This window comes from Vitis vinifera, chromosome 7 (assembly GCF_030704535.1).
Source record: "Vitis vinifera cultivar Pinot Noir 40024 chromosome 7, ASM3070453v1".
NCBI lineage: Eukaryota > Viridiplantae > Streptophyta > Magnoliopsida > Vitales > Vitaceae > Vitis > Vitis vinifera.
In genome coordinates, this window is record NC_081811.1 from 8,150,755 (window position 1) to 8,171,144 (window position 20,390).

Consider the following 20,390-nt stretch of genomic DNA (forward strand, 5'->3'; position numbering starts at 1 on the left):
CTCTACAAAATATTAAAAATGAAAAACAATTGATGTAAATTTAATAAATTTTTTAATTTTACTGACCCAAAAATTTAAATTTTTTTTCAGAGAAATCTAAAAATTAATTGGAGAAATATTTCTTTAAAAAAAAAATTGATTAGTTTCCTAAAAAACCCAAGAATTTAGGTATAAAAACACAAGGACTGCCGCCATAACCGAAAGGGTTCATCTTCCTTTTTTTTTTTCTTTTCTGGAACACATTATTTTCTCGCTCTAGAACCCACTATTTTCTCTCTCAAGATCAATGGCTCTGTGGATGGAAACAGGTTCTGAACCAAATACCCAGAGCGAGATTGCAGACCTTGACGCCATCACAGCACTCAAGGAGTCAGCTGCTCTTGAACTCAAGGTCTTCTCCTTCTCTATGCATATGTATTTTTGTGTATTTATTGAGAATGAAAATGTTTTTGTTTTTTGAAAACAGAATGCAATTTCAGAATGAATTTTTGAAATGGGTGTCGCAGTAGTTGTGGTAGAAAATGTGTTGTACATGGTACTGGTCAAATTATTGTTGCAGACTGGGAAAAATTAGGCAACAACACAAGCAATTTATGTGCATAATCAGGTTGTTGATGAAGGTTTTGAGATAATGAAACTCTGTTTGGAGTTGAAACAGGGCTAAATTAGAAAAAAAAAAAAAAAGAGGAAGAAAGCGATGTAAAGCTAGGTATGAAGTTATGAAATACTAGCATGATTATTTGTAGCTAGAACAAACTGTGGATTTAGAAGTTAGGCTTGAGATATTGTTTGAGGTAAGGTGATAAGAGGGAAGTATTTCCATGGTTAGGGAAGGTCATGGGAAGTAATTTTATCATCTTGGTTTGTGCTTTTTGGGTTTTGTGCTTTGGACTTGTCCCAAAACTTTTGTAAGGAAAAAGGGTAGATTGTGGGTTGTCCATTCGATTAAAGGTCTCTAAGACCATATCCTTCGCGATTCTTATTCTACTGTATTCCAATCTTGCAACGCATTCTTGTAAGAGTGGAGGAAAAGTTGGTAATCTTTGGGGGAGCTCATTCCACCACCCAAAAAACAAAAGGAAACTATTTTGGATACTTTTTATTTTCAAATCACTCTTAAAAGAATTTTTTACTGAAAAGATTAAGTGAAGTTTAGAGGGCAAGATTTGTTATTCATGTTACTTATGTTGGTAGATCTTTTAAATTGGTTTTTCCATCCACCTCAATCAATAAAACGAGCAGACTACATTACTTGCTAAGTGTCTATGCGATATGAGTATTCTCCAATGCATAAGAGTAGGTTTTCTAAAGAAAAAACTTTATGTAGTTAAGGAAATAGTTCCTTTCTTTTATAGGGAATAATTTATATTCCTCTTTTTTTATATTATTTTTTATCTATCCTTTTAATGGTTGATTAGTATTTGGACTGAAGAATTTCTTTAGGTTTGCTCTGGGTATTACCAAATCTAAGCTTCTTTACTATTTGTAGGGTTACTCCTCAATGGACAATGGAGATACCTTAGTAATAGGTTGCTTGTGAAACTCTTTGTTTATAAATGGGGATTCATATGCTACTATTTCAGTCAAGAAATATCGTGAATGTGGCTTTGGTTGTATTTTAGAACAATATTGTCATCATCCTTTTTGGGTTTGTATTGTTATGGTTGCATTATTGGGGTATCATGGTTACTCTTTCATGCAGGAAAAAGGTAACCAGTATGTCAAGTTGGGTAAAAAACATTATGCCGATGCTATAGATTGTTACACAAAGGCTATAAACCAGAAAGCTTTGAGTGACCCTGAGAACTCAGTAATCTATGCAAATAGAGCCCATGTGAATCTGTTGCTTGGAAACTACAGACGGGCTCTCATGGATGCACAGGAGGCAATAAAGCTGTGTCCAACAAATGTCAAGGTATGTATTGTGTGTTGTTCTGTGTCTTAGGCACTTGATCTTTATTCTAAAGCCAGGATTCTGTACTTTCTTTGGGTTAATGCTTTGAAGCAATATGTATGTGGATTAGGCATTTTATCGTGCAGTCAAAGCATCACTGTCTTTGGATCTGTTGGGTGAAGCGAAATCATATTGTGAAAATGGACTTGAGCGGGATCCAAATAATGAAGAACTAAAGAAGCTAGCAAGGCAAATTGATGCACAAAATTCGGAACGTGAGCACCATGAAGCTCAAGTTTCCAAGGCTGTGGCCACAGCAAAGGTTTGAGATTTTTTTGTATATTGTCGAATCTCGTTCAATTTCTTGAAGGCTTACATTCTTCTCCTGATGAAACATGCAGCACCTTGTTTCTGCAATTGAAAATAGAGGACTGAAGATTGGGAAGGCAGTGTTTCAAGAACTTACTGGCTTAAGAAAGCCTATATTAGACACTAATAATATTCTTCACTGGCCAGTTCTTCTTCTATATGCGGAGGTTATGTCCAGTGACTTTATTGAAGACTTTTGTGAGACTGACATTTTTTCAGCTCATCTAGACATCGTATCCATTTTTCCTGAGTTCTTTTACCTTAATGCTGATGTAGATGTGGATTTTGGGCATGGCATGTAATATCCTTGGATTTCTGAAATCTTTGTAATCTCCTTATGTTTCAAAGATGTTTTCAGAAAGTTGTCCACCACTGCCTTGGGATAAAGAAAACAATTACACCCGTGAAGCTGTTGAACTTTATTATGAGGTATGCCCTTGTTGTTATATTTATTTATTTTTTACTTTTGATGCTTTTCTAGACATTGATTTTATGTCAAAAGAACTTGCTCTTTCAAGAGCATTCTGCATAATTGCTCTAAGCTCCATAATCAAGAAGTTCCATCAATTACTTACCAGTCTTTGTGATTCCCAAGCTGAGACAAATTTTTCTAATGACTTATCTATATATATATATATATATATGTATGTATGTATGTATGTATGTATGTATTCATATATTTGATCAGAAACGAAGATAAATTTTATTGATATAAGAAAGAGAGAAGGATGAGGGGTCCTTCTCACAAACATACAATACCTAATCAAAGTAGAGTATACTCCACTATCATGGTTCAAAGTTACAATATCGGTCATTGACTTAGGAAGTATATATATATGTATTCATATATTTGATCAGAAACGAAGATAAATTTTATTGATATAAGAAAGAGAGAAGGATGAGGGGTCCTTCTCACAAACATACAATACCTGATCAAAGTAGAGTATACTCCACTATCATGGTTCAAAGTTATAGTATCGGTCATTGACTCGAGAGGTCTTGAGGCGTATCATCTCTACATCTCGGATTGGTATCGGGCAATATGGAAAATATACTAATTTAAAACTCAAAAAATTTTAAAATAATTATAAAAATTATCACAAAAATAAATACAATTAAATACACTACAAAAATAATAAAATAACATTTTCTAATGTAGTATTATTTAAGTATAAAAATAGGCATTTAGATTAGTTTATAATCATATTTAGATTTATTTTTTTATTTAATCAATCTATACTAAATTTAATTAATTATAATTTTTAAAATTAATTATAACTTGTGATTTTAACATTACTATTAACTAATTGTTAAATTTTTATAGTACTCCGGTATCCAATTCTTTAACCTATATCTAATTTTATATTTTTTTAATATCAATATCCATGGTTTATTTATTTCATAAAAAACCAAATATTCTTGAAAACAAAAATTTCCACCCACATACACAAATTTCTATCAAATATGAAATACCCATACCCACGACCAATTTAACCCTAATACCCAATGACCCAAATTCCCATGGTTACACAAACTACCCATTAAGCAACCATCCCTTCAAAGTGCAATTAGTCATTACCCATAAATACCCACTTCCCACTTCATGAGATGCCATGGATGAAGTTGTAGTAGCAAAGAAGATTTGACATGCTACTCCTTTCTCTCCTTCCAATCTTCTCCATCTTCATACTCTTTCGTCTCCTCTCCGATCTCCATTTCTTTTCTTTCATTCTTAGCACAAATCCCCAAAGGCAAGGAGAGGGTTTGCAGGCATCGCTGCCATCGCCGGCTTCAATATTGATCTCTGCAACATCTCGAAGCCATGAATCATCCCAAAACCATAAATTCATTTCCCAGTTGGCTGATTCGTTTGGTGATTCAACAAAATACCGAACTCGATTGTTGGTATCGTATTAAACATGGACGAGGTGGATACAACTCAACCAAGACGTACCGGTCCTGACCGAGATTTTGAACCTTGTCCACTATACAAGGAGAAAAACACAAAATAACACAAAAGTGAGAACTACTCCTCACAATGTTATCCACCCCATATGAATTACAAATTGAAAGCCAACTTAGTTGAATAACATTAAGTGGAACTCCCTTAAAAGCGACAGAACAAGAGGCCCAAAGGGATTTTCTAAAAAATCTTAGCATTTCTCTCTTGCCATACAATCCAAAGAATAGTGAGGCAAACGATTTGCCAAAGATTCTTGTCGCTCAATGAATTCCCCAATCCTTTAAAAGAGATTCATCATATCTCTGATACTCCTGGGTGGCATCCAATCCATATGGGCTAAACTGAAGAGTTTATGCCAAAGCCCCAAGGTTAATGGACATTGTAGAAAAAGTTGGTTGACTGTTTCTTCCTTTGCATAAAATGCACCAATGCGGACTAAGGGATTTGTAGGGTCTTCTCACCTGTAGCAAGTCATTGGTATTTACCATCTTGTGTGCTACTAACCAAGCAAATGCCTTGAACTTTGAAGGGGCTTTTGATTTCCAAACAAAATTGGCTGAAAAGAAAGGAATTGGATTTGGGGACTTGGACAAAACTAAAAAGAAAGATTTTACTGAAAATAAGTTGGAGAAGGATAAAGACCATGCCTTGAATCTGCAATAGTGGGAGACAAGCGCACCGCGGTGAGTGATGACATGAGTCTTTCAAGAAAATCAATTTCAATATCGGTGAGATTGCAATGAAAGTTAAAATTCCAAGAACTCAAGTAGGAATTATCAAGGATGGCTAAGATGGTGGGGTTTTTCACTGAGATAACTCTATAGAGTTCTAGAAATTGGGAATAGAGAGGTTCACTTCCCTACCAAAAATCTTCCTAGAATCGGATTTTCTCCCTATTCCCCCCCACGAAATAGCGAATGTGTGGGTCAAAATCCTGAAAGACTTGTGTAATAGCCTTCCATGGACATTTTTGTGGCCATCTAATCATAATGTTGGCATCTCATCCATTAGGATGTGTCCCATAAATGCTTGCAATAACCTGATGCCGATGACCACAACTTTCCTTAGTAAACCTTCAAAGCCACTTCTCTAAGAGTGCACTATTTCTCAAGGAAGTCTTCCCTAAACCCAGACCTACCATCTCCTTTGGCCTGCACACTACTTTCCAATTGATAAGATGAGATCTCTTGCTATCCCTAATCCCAGACCAAAGTAAGTCCCTTTGCAATTTCTCAATCTTTGAGGCTATAGATGTTGGGATCCTAAAGAGAGAGAGAAAATAGCTAGGAATGTGAGTCAAACAAGATTGAATTAAGGTTATCCTCTCCCCTAAAGACAATAAAACCTTTTTCCATCCATCGAACCTCTTTGAGATTATATTAATCATTGGATCCTATAATCCTATTGTCTTTGGATTCCCTCCTAAAGGTAGACCTAGATAAAATAGAGGCCACTTTGAAACTCTACAATCAAGATGATGAACAGATCCAGATAAGATAGACTTATATCAACAGTGCAGTTCTATAAGATGATGAAAATGGCACAAAAATTCACTACTCCAAATTTAGGCATGTACATGGTGTAAAATTATTTAACGTTTTTTGTTAGCATTGGGTTGATCCATCCAAGTTGATCAATTTTGTGCTTCTATGTGCTATCTTAGGGAAATAAAAGGCATCTGTAATGAAATTTCATCAAATATGTCTATCACTAGGGCACTTATGATATTTTCTCATTGTTAGTTACGCATAGTATACATGATTCATTCATTATATACATACACAGAATTCTATTCCCTCTGTAGGTTGTACTGGTGAGCAATGAAAGTTGAGTACTATTTTTATACACTTCCCAACTTGCAAGGAACTTTATGACCATTACATGCTACTAACGCATGTTGCTGAAATTTCTCTTAGAAATATGTGTGCCTGGGAGGGATTTGTGTTAATGTATTGGATTTCATAAAAGCCTGAAAAAGGAAAGAAAATGATATACATCTAGATCAGTTAAAGTTACTACTTGCCTGATTAGTCATTTAGTTTTATCCTTTTGTTGGCAAGGGGATAATATTGATCAAAACAATTAAGAAATTGCCTATTTGCAGCATATTATGTCTATGGTCCTAACCTAATCTTAAAAGGTGATATGCAGTATCAGCATGCTTCTATGACTATTTGAACCTTACTGCTGTGTATATCATTATGCTAAAGTAGTCCCCTAAAAGAATAAAGATATGCACAAAAGATAATTTGTGCAAACTTTACTAGAGGCATCCCTCTATAGACATCCTTCCGTACAAAAATATTTTTACAATAAAAATCCTCTAGTAAATGACATATCTGTAATCCAATAATATCATCTTCTATACTTCCTATTTTTTAACTTCTCTTTCATTTATTATCAGGCCGGTTCTGGAGTTTGTTTACCGAAAGCAAAATTCCTTTCTTATCTGTTAGAGGGAACTGTTGGTTCTCATGTGGAAAGCATTGGTGATGAAGAGAAGGATGTGATTGAGTGTTCTCTTGATGTTACTTCTGCAGGTATGTTTCTTAATCTACCTTGTCATTTTTGGTGTCAAATATTGTTTGCATCTATGTGTGTGTGTATCCTCATTATATGTAATTTTTTAGTCATAGATGCATTTAGATATGTCAGAGTCTTGTAAAGCTTTTCTGCTGAACTAGTGAATATATGAGAAAGCTATGGTCCCTATGCATTTATCTACTTGGATTATAGGACAAATTTGAGTTGGCTCCTCAGGGCTTCACCTCCATTAGTGCAGACACTTATTATTTCTAACTCGCCAATAGACACGTGTAATGGGCGAAAACCAAGCCTGTCAGCCAATATAATTGCTAGAAAGATCATATTAAGTTTTTTTCATTTGTAGGGTCCTTAACATCATGTAGTGGCTCACAGTGGTGTATTGATCCAGTAAAATGGTTAGGATGATTCTATTCATTTTATATGGTCTAGTTTGGACCATGTCTACATATGATTCTTAGGTCCTGCTTGGCACAGATTTTTGTCTAAGTCCTTTAGATCTTTAAAAGCTGTAAACTGTATTATGCTACAGATTAAGTTACTCTAAAGTGGAAGAGCTTTGAGGTCTAGAAACTTCTCTAAAAGAGCTTCTAGGAAGAGGTCCGAGAGTTCAAAGTTTTCTTACATATGAAACAACAACCTCTTCTTTATATTGAGCTTACAGGAATTTTCTTTTCACTGAAAGATGAATCATGCCAAGCAGGCCCTTAATAGGTGAAAAGACTAGTCATTTAAATGGTGATTGGTCAAGGTCTGAGAAGAGAGGAGAGAGTTGACAGCAGCCCTCAAAGATTTGAAGTTTAGAGGAAATGTCCAGAATGGTCATGGAAAATTAAGATGGCTACAGTAGCTCTTGGAGATGAGACTTTCCTATCCTCTCAAACTAAGCCCCTTTGGGCTACTCATTTAGGAGCCCAAGAGGAACAACACAATGTGAAAACGAACCCAATCCAAAAACTTAGTGAAAGAGGAAGGTGGGGTTAGGTTCTGACATGACACATCATGACGTGTATCAATGTTTCACTTGAACATGATGGATCTTCCTCCTGTGCAGTCTGGCTGAAACAGTTGTAACTCATGTTCAGTTTATCTAGCTTTGATGAGCCTTCAAATGTATCCATCGAATCAAGACCCTAAAACCAATCCTACTCGGTCAGTGAGGAGCATTAGGTCGATGTCAGGGTCCTGCATTCCTGCTCCCCGCTCGACTAAGTGCAATAACATCGGGGTACTACATCCTCACAAGCGGGAGGGGGGCACCTGTAGGCTAGGGGGAGATGATCACAGTCAACTTTTGAGCAAGGTGAGTTTAAGAGCCATCCTTACTTTGGAAAGAGGAGTATACCTATTTCTGTTGGGAAGAAAGGACCCTAACTTTACAATTGAGAGGGCAACCCTCTACCTCACACAAAGAATGGAACCCCTCCCTTGCATTGGCAATTGTGAGAACAAGGACATTACCTCTACAATTTAATGAAGAGGTCCTATTCATTAATGGAGAGGAACCCCTCATAGGAAACAGTGCTAAGTGAATACCCCAACAAGCATGCATCCTTGCGTGTGAGCATCCCCCACGTTAAGTGTTTCTTATTTCTGAGTCATTAGACTGTGTTATATGTGCCTCATGCTAATTATCTCAGCCACCACATGAATAACTCTTTTTGAATTCTATTAATGGCCACTACTCTGATTGAAGCATCATATTTATATCTCTAAGCTGCTTGCTTCTAGTAATTGCCATATCACTTTTTGTTTTCTTCTTCTCTTTTGGCACACCTTTTAAGACCTATCTCCACAATTTCTTGGCTAAAATCATTTTTGTTTAAACTCTCCATTATATTATTAATCTTATGGTTAATTATTTATATAATATTGTTATGTTAAATTCAAAGGTGATATTTTTTCATATATTGTTCTGACATCATCGATTTGTTTGAATGGCAGCCATGGACAGAGAATTGGTTCATGACCATACATCTAGTATTTATTTAAACCTAGTTTAAGTGAGGTCCTATTGGTTCATTTGTGTAGACAGGACAAAAGTTTGCCTTCCCTTCTCATATCTTCTCAGTGATGCTGTCATTTATCTTCTTCAAACATGTTCAGACATTCTCTTCTAGCATTTCATTTTTTTCCTTATTTTTTGTTAGGCATTATTATCTGTTATTGGTTTCTCATACTGTAAACAACTTCCACAATTATTGCAGAATATCTAGATCTCCACTGGCTTCCGAGAACCAATTTCACTTAGGATGTCACTGAATTATATGTTGGAGTCAAAATTTTAAAACCTCAGCTTTTATGCGGCGTCTATATGACATAATGATCTTAAACGAGTACAATCAAGAGAGTGGCCTCAGGAGTGCGGTGGAAAAATTGTTGAGATAGATAACTGTGATACTTATTAACATTCTATTACTTCCCATTCATCTTTGTTCATTACAACATACAAGTTGACTGCATGTTTTATTTTACGAGTGAAGTTGCTTGATTTTTTTTTCCTTTTCTTTTCTTTTGCTACATGAGCTTATGTTTCTCAAAATTTTTAATATTGAACAGGCAAAGGGTCTTCTAAATGGGTCAAAGTGAATGAAAAGAGAACGCTTAATGATGTGCTGAAAGAACCCAACCTTATGATTCCTGGAATTCCAGGTGCTGTCTCTACTTTCTCAAAGGGGCAACCTTTATATATATATATATATAATCCCCTTGCTATAATTTGATATCATTTCTGCTGTTTTGATTGTTATTAGGGTTGCTTTTTTGTTGTCTTATTTTTAACTTAATTTGGTTGTACCTGGGAATGCAGTTTTCTATGTGGTTTCAAAAAGATCCAGCTTCTATAAAGAGTTTAGAGATGGAAAGTGGTCTCTTCCATCATGAGCAGCTGGTGGCAGGATGAAGTGGTGAAGCGTTGAAGATGAGTGAATGCAAAGCAATCTTAAGGTGGTGGGCGACCACAATTTTGATTGTTACAGTGTTTGCTTAAATATAGGATCGAGGAACTTGATGCCCCTTTAAGAACTTTTATTTAAAATAAAATTTAAATTAAATTAATAGATCAAACTTTCAGTTGTCAAAGTCCCTCCCAAGTACCAGGGTTGCCATAGCCCACCAACGTCCTGGCTTGAGCAGGCTCTCTACTTGGATGACTTGAGCTTGGCCCAACTTTGGACTAGTGTGCTCAAATTCCAATTATACCTCAATTCTTGCAAGCCATTGGGCGCACAGCCTTTACCCTTTTTGATGTTTAACATTAGGAAAAGAAATTCAAAAGGATTGAAATAGAAAATAAAAGTACAATATATTCGGAAAAATACCTACATAGATGTGGGAGCAGCACAGCCATGGAGGCATGATGGGGCTATTGGGGTAAAAAGGTTGAAGAGCAAGGTGTGAGAGGAGACATGCCTGATGATAGATAGGGCCTTAATTGCTAAGGGTTTTGTAAATTTTCCTTTCCCAAATCAATAAACAAACCCACTAATAATTCTCTCTTCAACTCAAACCTTTTCTCTATAAGCAATCATCCATTATCGATTCAATGCCACAATGGGAGTTAATCCTTCAGCATTGAAATTTAACATCAACATCATGGAACTAGCAACCAAACCATGCTAACTTATCTTTCCAACGAGTCTCAAAACACAGCAGGAGAGAATAAAAAACAAACGGCAAGAACCTTACAAATGATGAGATGGTACAGGGTTTTAAAAGTAGTTTTGTTCGTAGATAGCGCATTTTTCATTTTCTTAATTTTCATTCAAACAAAGGCAAAAGATATCTGCAGAGGAAACAGGGTCTGCTTATTATGGCTTTAACAGATCGCCTCATACATGCATTGCAAGCACACACCGGAGGCAGCCTCCCTCATGCATCAGATCAAATGCCTCGTTGATCTCCCCCAGAGTCAAATTGTGGGTTATGTACTCATCAACCTTAATTTCCTGTAATATAAGCAAAAGGGGATACAATAATCATAAACCCACTGAAGTTGCAAAGCATTTTCTTATGGACGGTGTATTTACCTTCTTCATGTACTTCTCCACAAGCCATGGTACTTGTGAACGACTCTTGAAACCACCAAAGGCAGTTCCTTTCCAAACACGACCAGTCACCAGCTGGAAAGGACGAGTAGATATCTCTTGACCTGATGCTGCAACACCCACAATAACAGATGTTCCCCAGCCCTGCAAGGATTTTTTTGGCCAATTGAATGAGCTTAATACTAGACCCTAGCATTGAAACTCATAGTTCGTAACACCAGCTCAGGACAAAGTTACCTTGTGACAGCACTCCAATGCTGCCCTCATTACAGAGACATTCCCAATGCACTCAAAACTATAGTCAACACCACCATCTGTAAGATCAACAAGTACCTGCTGTATCGGTTTTTCATGGTCCTTGGGGTTCACAAATTCAGTCACTCCAAAATTCTTGGCTGCAAATCAAAATTCTCAAAATAAATAAATGAACAAACTGATCAAACAAATCAAGGACAAGGGTTGTTACAATTTGAGAGTACTCTCATTCAATCATTTTCCATTTGGCAAAGCTAGCTTAAACAGAGTACCGGAACTTTCTTTAGGGGTCTTCAAGTATAGCTTGCCTGCTGTTATCAAAGGTCATTACATGCTTCCGGTTCACTCAAATTCCCCAGTAACAAGAGGTAAAGGTAAGAATATGGTTTCTTGCCTTTATATCCCACAGCTTCATCTAATAGTTTTTTAGGTGTTGGTGACAGTTTCCATTCTAGAAAGTTGAGCACTAGATTGCTGAGGCATATCTCACATTTCAGGGCAAGGCTCTTCTTTGCCAGCAATTATAAGAGATGCTTCTACATGTTCAGGTAGCAAGGAGATTTTCTAGGCATGTTATTGAAAAGAATTTTCCTAGAAATTCCCCTCTTTGACAGAGTTCAGTGCCTTCATTTTCAGGGTCTAAAATTGGGGTGTGTGAGTGTGTTTTTTTCAATTCTTTGGCCCGTTCCCTCTCGGGCATGAGGTACTGCAGTTGTCAGAAAGCATAAAAATGTTATTATTAACAAGTTCACACAAAATCACTCCAGAATATTAACCGTGCGCTATCATTGAGAACCATGTGAAGATGGGAAAGCTTTAACATACCTACATCAAACTTCTTGCTATCAATATCTACACCAATTATTCGTGATGCACCAGCTGATTTTGCACCCTCTGCAACCTATCAAATCATAATCTATCATTTATCATAAAAAAAACAATTCACCTATCATAAAAACAGCACAAGGAAATGACTAGAAGGTTGTATCAAATGCTTACCGCAAGGCCAACAGTCCCAAGGCCAAAAACAGCAACAATGGACCCTGATTCCACTTTTGCTGTGTTCCAAACCGCTCCAAGACCTAAAAAACAACAGATATATTATAACAAACAAGATGTGGAGAATACATATTAAGTGAGAATTGGATTAGGAAATTTATCTAAGGACACAAGAAACCATTATCAGAAAGACATTAAGAAGCAGATAATGTCCCCATATGTCAATTATCTCTTTTTCACTAGACAACAAAAGGGCAATTACAGTGAAAATGATGCACGCACATTTTTGTTATACTTAATCTTCGACTATAAAATCCTAGTGGAAAACAAATTTGATACGTCCAGGGCTTCAACTTCCAGGGTTCAACAAGATGAGCAATCATCATGGATTGACATGCACTACAACAAATTATGGAACTTGCAAACCATGCCAAAGAGATTAAAATATATAGTTGGATAAGTAGTACAAGAAGAAATGGAAATAGATAAGAAAGAATAAAATACAAAGACACTACTAGACCCAAACCTATAATCCATGCCCACTAGTAGTCTAGCAGAATACAGGATTGGAAATTCTTGTTTTGAAATACAACATAGCCTGATATCCCACCACAATCTGGGAAACTGAAGGCCTAATAGAAACTCTTAAGAACCTCTATAGAAAAAAATAAATAAAAAAAATGAGCATGTTTGTATATGTGTGCGCGCACGCAAGTGTGAGAGAGGGAGAGAGATGCTGTAAAGCATGATGATAGAAAAACAATATGAAATAAGTACAGATAATCAAACAAATCAGTCTTAATCATGGGATCCACGATCATTCAGAGATTCAAATGAATCTTTCTTAATCGCAGGATCCTCAGTCTTTAGGGAATCAAATGAATCATTCTTCATAATATCTAGACGATAAAGATTAGCAATGGCCTCAATACCCAAAAGATAAGGTAACAGATGCATCCTGTGATCCTAGATACAGTAGGAAATGTAGAAAACTCAACAAAAAACTTAACTAGACTGAAAAAAGAAGCAAGGTTGAGCTCATCAAGAGAAAAAAGGGAAGAAGAAGCAGCAAGTTGATATCATCGTACCCCATTCCTTATGAAAACCAAGAATAGAAGTGAATAGATATATATAACTCCCAACAAAACCAATTCGATGAAAATCTATAATATCCACCTTGCAACACTTCTGGACTTAAGGAAATACACATGGCATAAGAAGCTCTTGTGTATTCGTGTACTTTGGTGTGTCCTTTTTGGCGCTTATTAATATAAATCTCATTTACTGATCAAATAAATAAATAAATAAATAAAAAGAAGCTCGTGTATTCACATTTCCTATGAAATTGTATGATCACTCCCACAAAATCCCCCAAAACCCCCGAGGAAAATCTTTCATATCCATCTCACAACATCATAAGACTCAAAGGAATACATGTTGCATCAGAACTTCTTTTGCATTCACATTTTGCATCAAATTCGATGATCTCTCTCACAACACCCCTGATACAACTGTTCAGCTCCCTCAAGTTCCAAAACATCTAAAGTTGCCTTTCTAGAAAGAGATTCCAAATATAGCTTCTCATCAAACAAACAATTTATGCTTTAATAGTCATGGCCTTCATCTACCCTTCTATGATAAATAAATAATGAGCTTATCTCTTGTGCTAGCATTGGCTAGATGATGATAAAAAAATATGTTCTACCACCATCTTTAACCAAATCACTCTCAACTTCTGCCTCCCACTAGTTTCATCCATTTACACCAGAGATAGACTACCTCCATTCCCACATCCAAGAGTATCTCCTATGATGATAAGCCACCAACTTCTTCCTTTCCCTGAGTTCCTAGTATGCTCCATCAACTTAAGATTTCTGAGAATTTAGCACTGTTTCACCTTTTCAATTCCTCTTTTAGGATTTTGAACTCTTTGAATAAAACAAACTGAACATCCAAAAAGAGAACACTACTCCCATGCTCACTCACTTTCTCCAGAAGTATCTCCTCCAGTCACATTTTTTTAGAATCTAAAAAGGACCCTTAACCCCATACAATCGTCCATGATATAAAAGGATGGAAAGAGGAGAACAATATTTTTTTTCCCTTTTCACAAATCAGGTGAGTGTTCATCCCACCAAACTACTTTTTTTTATCAGATTCCCACCAAACTACTTGTCCTGCAGGTTCTTTTTTATTTTATTTTGCTTCTCTAATTCAAAGGCACTTCTAATGGAATGTTCCATCAAATTTATGGACTAGATAAGAAACTCTACTGCATCCCCTCCTTTCATCCAGAAAATGAACCACATGGAAATCAGTCATTAGAACATGGAGAACCTTGTTTCTTCACCCTCTAATCCACAACACGACCCTACCCTTCCCCTATCATCTTAAGGGGTGTAAACTCCTGTAAAATCTTTCCCTTTTCCAATTGATTTATTCATAGAGAGAACAATAAGAAGGAAAAAATATACCTATCAAAAAAATAAAAGAAGGAAAAGATATGGGGGTCAGATAAAAAAAAAAAAAATGATACAAGAAAATTTTTCATTTTTTATAAATAAAAAACCAAAAAGTGTACATTATCTGGAAAGTTTCTCAGTTGGACCTAATTTTATACTTTCATTTTACACAACCAAATAGAAAAATAGTCTTTGAGATTCTCTCTTTTCTCTTCCCACTTCCTTCTGCTCCATCCTTTTCTCCTCTCTTCACTTCTCTTGATCCAATGAAAAGTGCTAGTTTAGCATTCAAAGAACACAGAATATCCACCACTGACAAGCTAAAGTTTCCAACACACAGAAGTAGGAATTAGAAACTTGACTATCAATATAACAGAATACGCATTATTAAAAGTTTTGCCACTCTTGTGCCACCAAAATAAGCATAAGATACGCAAATAAAAAGAACTCATAGCTTAGCAAACACAAAGCACAATAAGAAATCCTAACCCCTAGTTTTGAAAACAGAAAGACTGTGAGAATCTCAATGCAAAGAACCTGAGATAGTTAAGACACCTATCGATGCAATAATATGGTTTGGATTATAACATAGAGAATTAAAAATTATTTATTGCAACACTGTCTTTTGGAGTTATAAATTATCTTGGACAAGGTGTGTTTTTGTATGTGTACTTGCTAAGATAGCCCAGTTGGTCAGGACAAACATTGAGAAGTGTGGACCCAGCAAGTGACACATGGTTTTGGGTTCGAATCTTATCATTGATGATACCTTGAATTTATCTGGTGATGGTTGTTACAGGGTCGCCAACATCCCAAGGTTTGGATCCCCATAGAAGGTTCCTTGGTTAAAAAAAAAAAAGAAAAAAAGAAGAGAAAAAAAAGTGTGTTTTTGTATGTGTATCTTGAATAATGTATAGGTTTTTTTTTCTTTTTTTTTTTTTCAATAATTCAATGTATTTAACAACTATCTTACAAATGGTAATGATCTGACACTTCCAAAAGGAAACTTAAAAGGGAACTCTTAATTTTAGAGTCTTCTCTTTTTTACAAGTGGATGAAAGGGTTTTTTTTTTTCACTAATTAGTTGTTTTACAAAGAGAACTAATTAACAAAAAACTCTTTTACCCTCTTGTGTGTTAAAAAAATGGACAGTCTTTATTCCAAGAGCTAAATCGCTAAATTTCACCTCTAAGTGATGATAAGCATATGTATTTGAGCAAAATCTATTAGGGTATCTAGGTCACTTCTACTTTTACAGCAGAGAACATTTTAGATAAAAGATATGGAACATATAGTTGAGAAATGTGCATCCATTCCAATTCCCCCATAAATGTAAATATCCTAACCCATGCAATGATATTCCAATTATGGAATAATGAAGTAATTAATATCATTGTAGCAATGATGTGAATGCATCTAGAACTGAAAACCAATCTCTCAGTTTGCAATTTCACAACCCCTCCACCCCAGTTGCTATCATTCCTATGAATTCAAATAGACAAAATCATCGGATTGTACTAATCTTTCAAAAAATTGAATATTTCCTCACAAAAGCATAAAACAAATACATCAACCAATGATCACATCATAAACTTGATACCCTAGATGTAATTTGGTCATAACCTGCAAAATCAAGTCTGGAGCTTGTATCATGAGTATGCTCCATTACTTGATACATAAATCCTTCAGACGTTTATCCAACCTGGTAATTTCAGAAAGTAGTTGCATCATTTACAAACATATAAACTTATCCTTCTGGATTGTTGTATAAAATTTCTATCTCAAACCAAGGCTTTCTAAAAGGAGGCTTGAACATTTATATTGCAACAAATTAATGAAAACTGAAGTGAAAAAGATACTTATTTTAGGTTGATTTAAATTTTATAAATTCTTCATTGCCACCTCCAAAATGATGATGTATACTCTACAACTAAGCTTATGCAAAAAGAAGCTATATAAGCCATGTATGCCCAAGACACAATGACTCCCTAGCACTAGTGCCTTGCTGCCAAGGCACACACCATATTAAAGAGGTGTGCCTCATCAATTTTCCTTTTTTCCTTATTAACACTTTTATTCCTGAATTTTTTTTTTATCACATATTGAAATTTTATATCATTGCATTAATTTTTTTGTTAAATGTTTCTTTTAAATGCTTAAAATCTTTAATTTTTTATTTTGTTTCTTGGATTAACTTCCGGATCATATTTCATTAAATTGACATGCACCGAAGGTTGCATCTCACTTTGCTCAAGCATACACCTAGGATTGTGCTCAAGTCTTAGGAGACTTTTGCAGCTTAGATTTGTATTGCATATTTTAGAACAATAATATAAGCCAAATACTTCAAACTCATTCTGCCAGAGGCATCAGACTAGAATGCATTAGATTGATCAGTGGATCTAATGACCTCAAATTCAGTATAGTACCCATTCACAACATTCACTATCTGATAGTAAATCCAAGATATTTGAAGGACATCTAAAAATTTCTTACCAGTGGGAACACCACAGCCAAGAAGACAAACTTTCTCCAAAGGAGCTACTGGATCAATCTTTGCAACACTAACATCATGTACAACTGTGTACTGACTAAATGTTGAAGTACCCATGAAATGATATATGGGAGTTCCATTTATTGAGAAACGACTCTTGCGATCACTCATCATAACTCCAACTCCAGTAGCTGCCCGAACTTTGCCACAGAGGTTTGTCTTCCCTGATCTGCAGAATTTGCATTCTCTACATTCTGCCTGGTAACAGGGTATAACATGATCCCCTGGTTGAACTTCAGTTACACCTTCACCAACACTCTCTACAATCCTGTGTCCAAAAAAAAAAAAAAAAAATACTCCTTTTTCATCATCACAGACACCAGCACCACAACATGTGATCATCCAAAGTGATATATACAGGTAATTACCCAGCAGCCTCATGCCCAAGAATACACGGAAAGAGACCCTCAGGATCCTGCAAAGCAAAAGAAGTCAATCTTATATCACTGTACAGAAGCTAAGACATCACAAAAGAAGAACAGAAAATACAAAACCAGATTAGACAGAATATGGATATCAGTGCTGCAGGCAAATGCAGATAGAAAGACACATGTCATGCACAATATTGCCAATTTCTTACAGCACCATCAGAGACTATTTACCCACTCCACTTAATGAAGCCTCTTTTCATGTGGAACAGATATTGCAACACAGGTCCCATGAAATTGGCCCAACATAATTTACCACATAATAAATAGAATTAATTGATTAAAAGGAATGAAATAATCTCATAATTTGTAAATCAAGCATCTCTCATGTTTTTATTTGAAAAGTAACCCATTTTTGACATAAATGTCCTTTACCGTTTCAATTATTTATATGTAGGTTTTAAAAGAATTACAAGAAGCATTTTTATCAAAAAGAGGCCAAAAAAGGATCGAGGGTTAGATTTCCAAATTTAGGTTTTCAATGATTTCCTTTTTGGTTCTTTACTCAGATTCTGTTATCCAAAACAAGCATAAAGCAACCTGCATTCTCCCACATTGTTTCTTTCTTTATACTTTTAAAAACAGAAAGCACGTTTCAAAAATGGGCCACTAGGATAACATCCTAGTTCCAACAATTTCAACCTTAAGAACGCAAGAAATCTGCAGATCTTCACAGTGAAAAACAAATGCCCTCCAATGGCTTCAGGTATTTGATTCTAGATAAGCACCTTTCCATACAAACCCCTGATCCAAAATGCATTTCCCCAGAATGCCCTAAAATCCAAGCCTTCCACCAAAATTCATCGACAAACTCAATCTCACCTAATCAAAAACACCAAAAATTACTCCACAAATTCACGAAATAAAAAAAACAAAAATCCCTAGTTCCTATTCATCACAACAACCCAAACAAACCATCATCACAGAAAAAAAGAAAAAAGAATGGTATCAATCAAAATCTACACAAATATATGTATATACCTTGCCACTCCAAGTATAAGCATCAGTGTGGCAGAGAGCAGTGAAGAGTATCTTGATCCGAACCTCGCCGACCTGCGGCGGTGCCACCTGCACATCCTCGATCACCAGCGGCTTATTCGCTTCCCATGCCACCGCAGCTTCGCATTTCCACCGCACATCCAAACCCACCAAATTCACATCCAAATTAGGGTTTTTCACATAAAAAATTCACCATCACACGCAACTGAACACATAGAGTGAGAAAAAAGATATGGTGAAAGAGATTGAACCTTTGCAGGTGATGACCTGGCCTGTGGTAGCCATTGAAGGTGAGATGGATCAGAAGAAGAATGATAGAGATTGGAATCGTACAATAATGCAAAATCGACGGGCGAACCCAGGCTATATAGCCTACACATTTATGTCAGATTGAGATATTTGTGGTTGTGGATAATCTTATTGACCCGGACCCGTCGGAACCGGGTTCGGGTTTATTCGGATATGTAATGAATGGACTAATAGAATCAGAACACGTGTGAAAGAAACGGGTTTGGATGGATTCAATATTAGATGTGGACCGGGTTAAGATGTTAATGCCTACACCAAATAAATAGTTTAAATTATCAAATATATTTGTACGTAATTAAAAAATATTTGCTAAACCAATCGGGAATATCCTAAAACAATATTTTTTAATTATTTCTTCGTTCGAAGTGGACTTTTAAAGTCCGTTTGGATGAAATTTTAGGAAATGCTTCTAATATTTTTAACACTTAAAATTTTTTATCATTAAAACATTAAAAAAATTAGAAACGTTTTTTATAATCATCATCAAACGCACTTTTATTCTATTTCTGTATTATTTTTAGATTCAAACGACTGAGAGTGAGTCCATCCCCTCTTTTTATAAATAGGTTAATCCATAGGAAACATTTTTGAAAACAATTTTTTAATATTTTTTAGAACAAAAATTATTTGAAAATTTAAAATATTCTTATCTTATTCATGTTTTTTCAATGTTATTTTAGTCATTTTTCATATTTGAATAATAATTTTTTTTTTAAATGCTACACAAAAAATAAGGGAATATAATTCATTTTTCTAAAATAATTTTTTAATCCATTTTTTGTCGTTACTTTTACTTAAAAAAATATTTTTAAAAGTAACCTTAATTATTAAATCAAAATAGTTAACTTATTCTTAATTTCATTTTTTTTGTCTCATTTACCCATATTTAGTGAGAAAATATTTTACAATTGTAACTTGACATTCATAACTCATTTTTTATAAAAAAAAAATATTTTTGTAATTATCTTATATATCTATAATATTTTAAATATGAATGTTTAACAAATAAATTTATTGTTTAAGATTAGTGAAAATTTAATCAGGGTAAATATGTCAATTTGATGATTTAGAATAAATTTTAAGTTAACTTTATCAAATAATCTTAATACTTAAAGTAAAAAATAAGTAACCAATTTTAAGTAAATAATTTAAGGCTAATTTAAATTAAAGTCTTTAAGTCATTAAGTAATAAGTATCAAATTTTATCAAACATCTTGCTTGATTTATTACCTTTATAAAGTCTATGAGCCATATACACTTAGGCTAATTTCATCGCACCCTTGATCAGACCGTTCCCAATTAAGGCCCAGTTTTCCATCCTTAGGATTTCGAGTGTTATCAAACATTGAGCCTAATACAAAGCTACTAATTTTAAATTCTCTTTCCTATACCTTTTTATTGTATTTATGCATTATGGCATGGTGATAAGCAACTACCTTTATCAAAGCTTCCTCTTGTTTTTCTTCCATAAAGTTAAAGTGTTAGCGATTTCTTTATTATTTCTATTAGATTCTGCTAACTTAGTTTGTAGAGTTTGATGGGAACCTTAGATTTCTCTGTTCTTAAGC

The 20,390-nt window shown here is 35.0% G+C and overlaps 2 protein-coding genes across 2 annotated transcripts; one reads left to right on the forward strand and one right to left on the reverse strand.

Annotated features, from left to right (window-relative positions):
* Positions 1-197: 197 nt before the first annotated feature.
* On the forward strand, positions 198-9,851 carry LOC100253278 (uncharacterized). Its single transcript, XM_002269601.5, has 8 exons — positions 198-391; positions 1,703-1,915; positions 2,025-2,216; positions 2,296-2,496; positions 2,612-2,692; positions 6,631-6,766; positions 9,330-9,422; positions 9,580-9,851. The coding sequence occupies exons 1-8, from the start codon at positions 287-289 to the stop codon at positions 9,651-9,653; spliced, it is 1,095 nt and encodes a 364-aa protein (XP_002269637.1). The 5' UTR covers positions 198-286; the 3' UTR covers positions 9,654-9,851.
* A 520-nt stretch (positions 9,852-10,371) lies between these two features.
* LOC100258412 (alcohol dehydrogenase class-3) lies at positions 10,372-19,051 on the reverse strand. Its single transcript, XM_059737985.1, has 9 exons — positions 18,765-19,051; positions 18,496-18,632; positions 17,455-17,501; positions 17,029-17,354; positions 12,071-12,153; positions 11,897-11,972; positions 11,054-11,211; positions 10,799-10,960; positions 10,372-10,717 (listed from the first exon to the last, which is right to left on the reverse strand). Exons 1-9 carry the CDS (start codon positions 18,796-18,798, stop codon positions 10,601-10,603), a joined length of 1,140 nt encoding a protein of 379 aa, XP_059593968.1. The 5' UTR covers positions 18,799-19,051; the 3' UTR covers positions 10,372-10,600.
* Between the last annotated feature and the right edge of the window lie 1,339 nt (positions 19,052-20,390).

Bases quoted from the DNA above. Each gene is read 5' to 3' on its own strand.
- LOC100253278 (XM_002269601.5), top strand. From the start codon at position 287: ATGGCTCTGTGGATGGAAACAGGTTCTGAACCAAATACCCAGAGCGAG. The intron at 2,217-2,295 runs GTTTGAGATTTT...TGAAACATGCAG, and splicing joins AGGCTGTGGCCACAGCAAAG to CACCTTGTTTCTGCAATTGA. The intron at 2,693-6,630 runs GTATGCCCTTGT...ATTTATTATCAG, and splicing joins CTGTTGAACTTTATTATGAG to GCCGGTTCTGGAGTTTGTTT.
- LOC100258412 (XM_059737985.1), bottom strand. From the start codon at position 18,798: ATGGCTACCACAGGCCAGGTCATCACCTGCAAAG. The intron at 18,633-18,764 runs GTTCAATCTCTT...GGAAATGCGAAG, and splicing joins CCAGGTCATCACCTGCAAAG to CTGCGGTGGCATGGGAAGCG. The intron at 11,973-12,070 runs GTAAGCATTTGA...ATGATTTGATAG, and splicing joins TTGGGACTGTTGGCCTTGCG to GTTGCAGAGGGTGCAAAATC.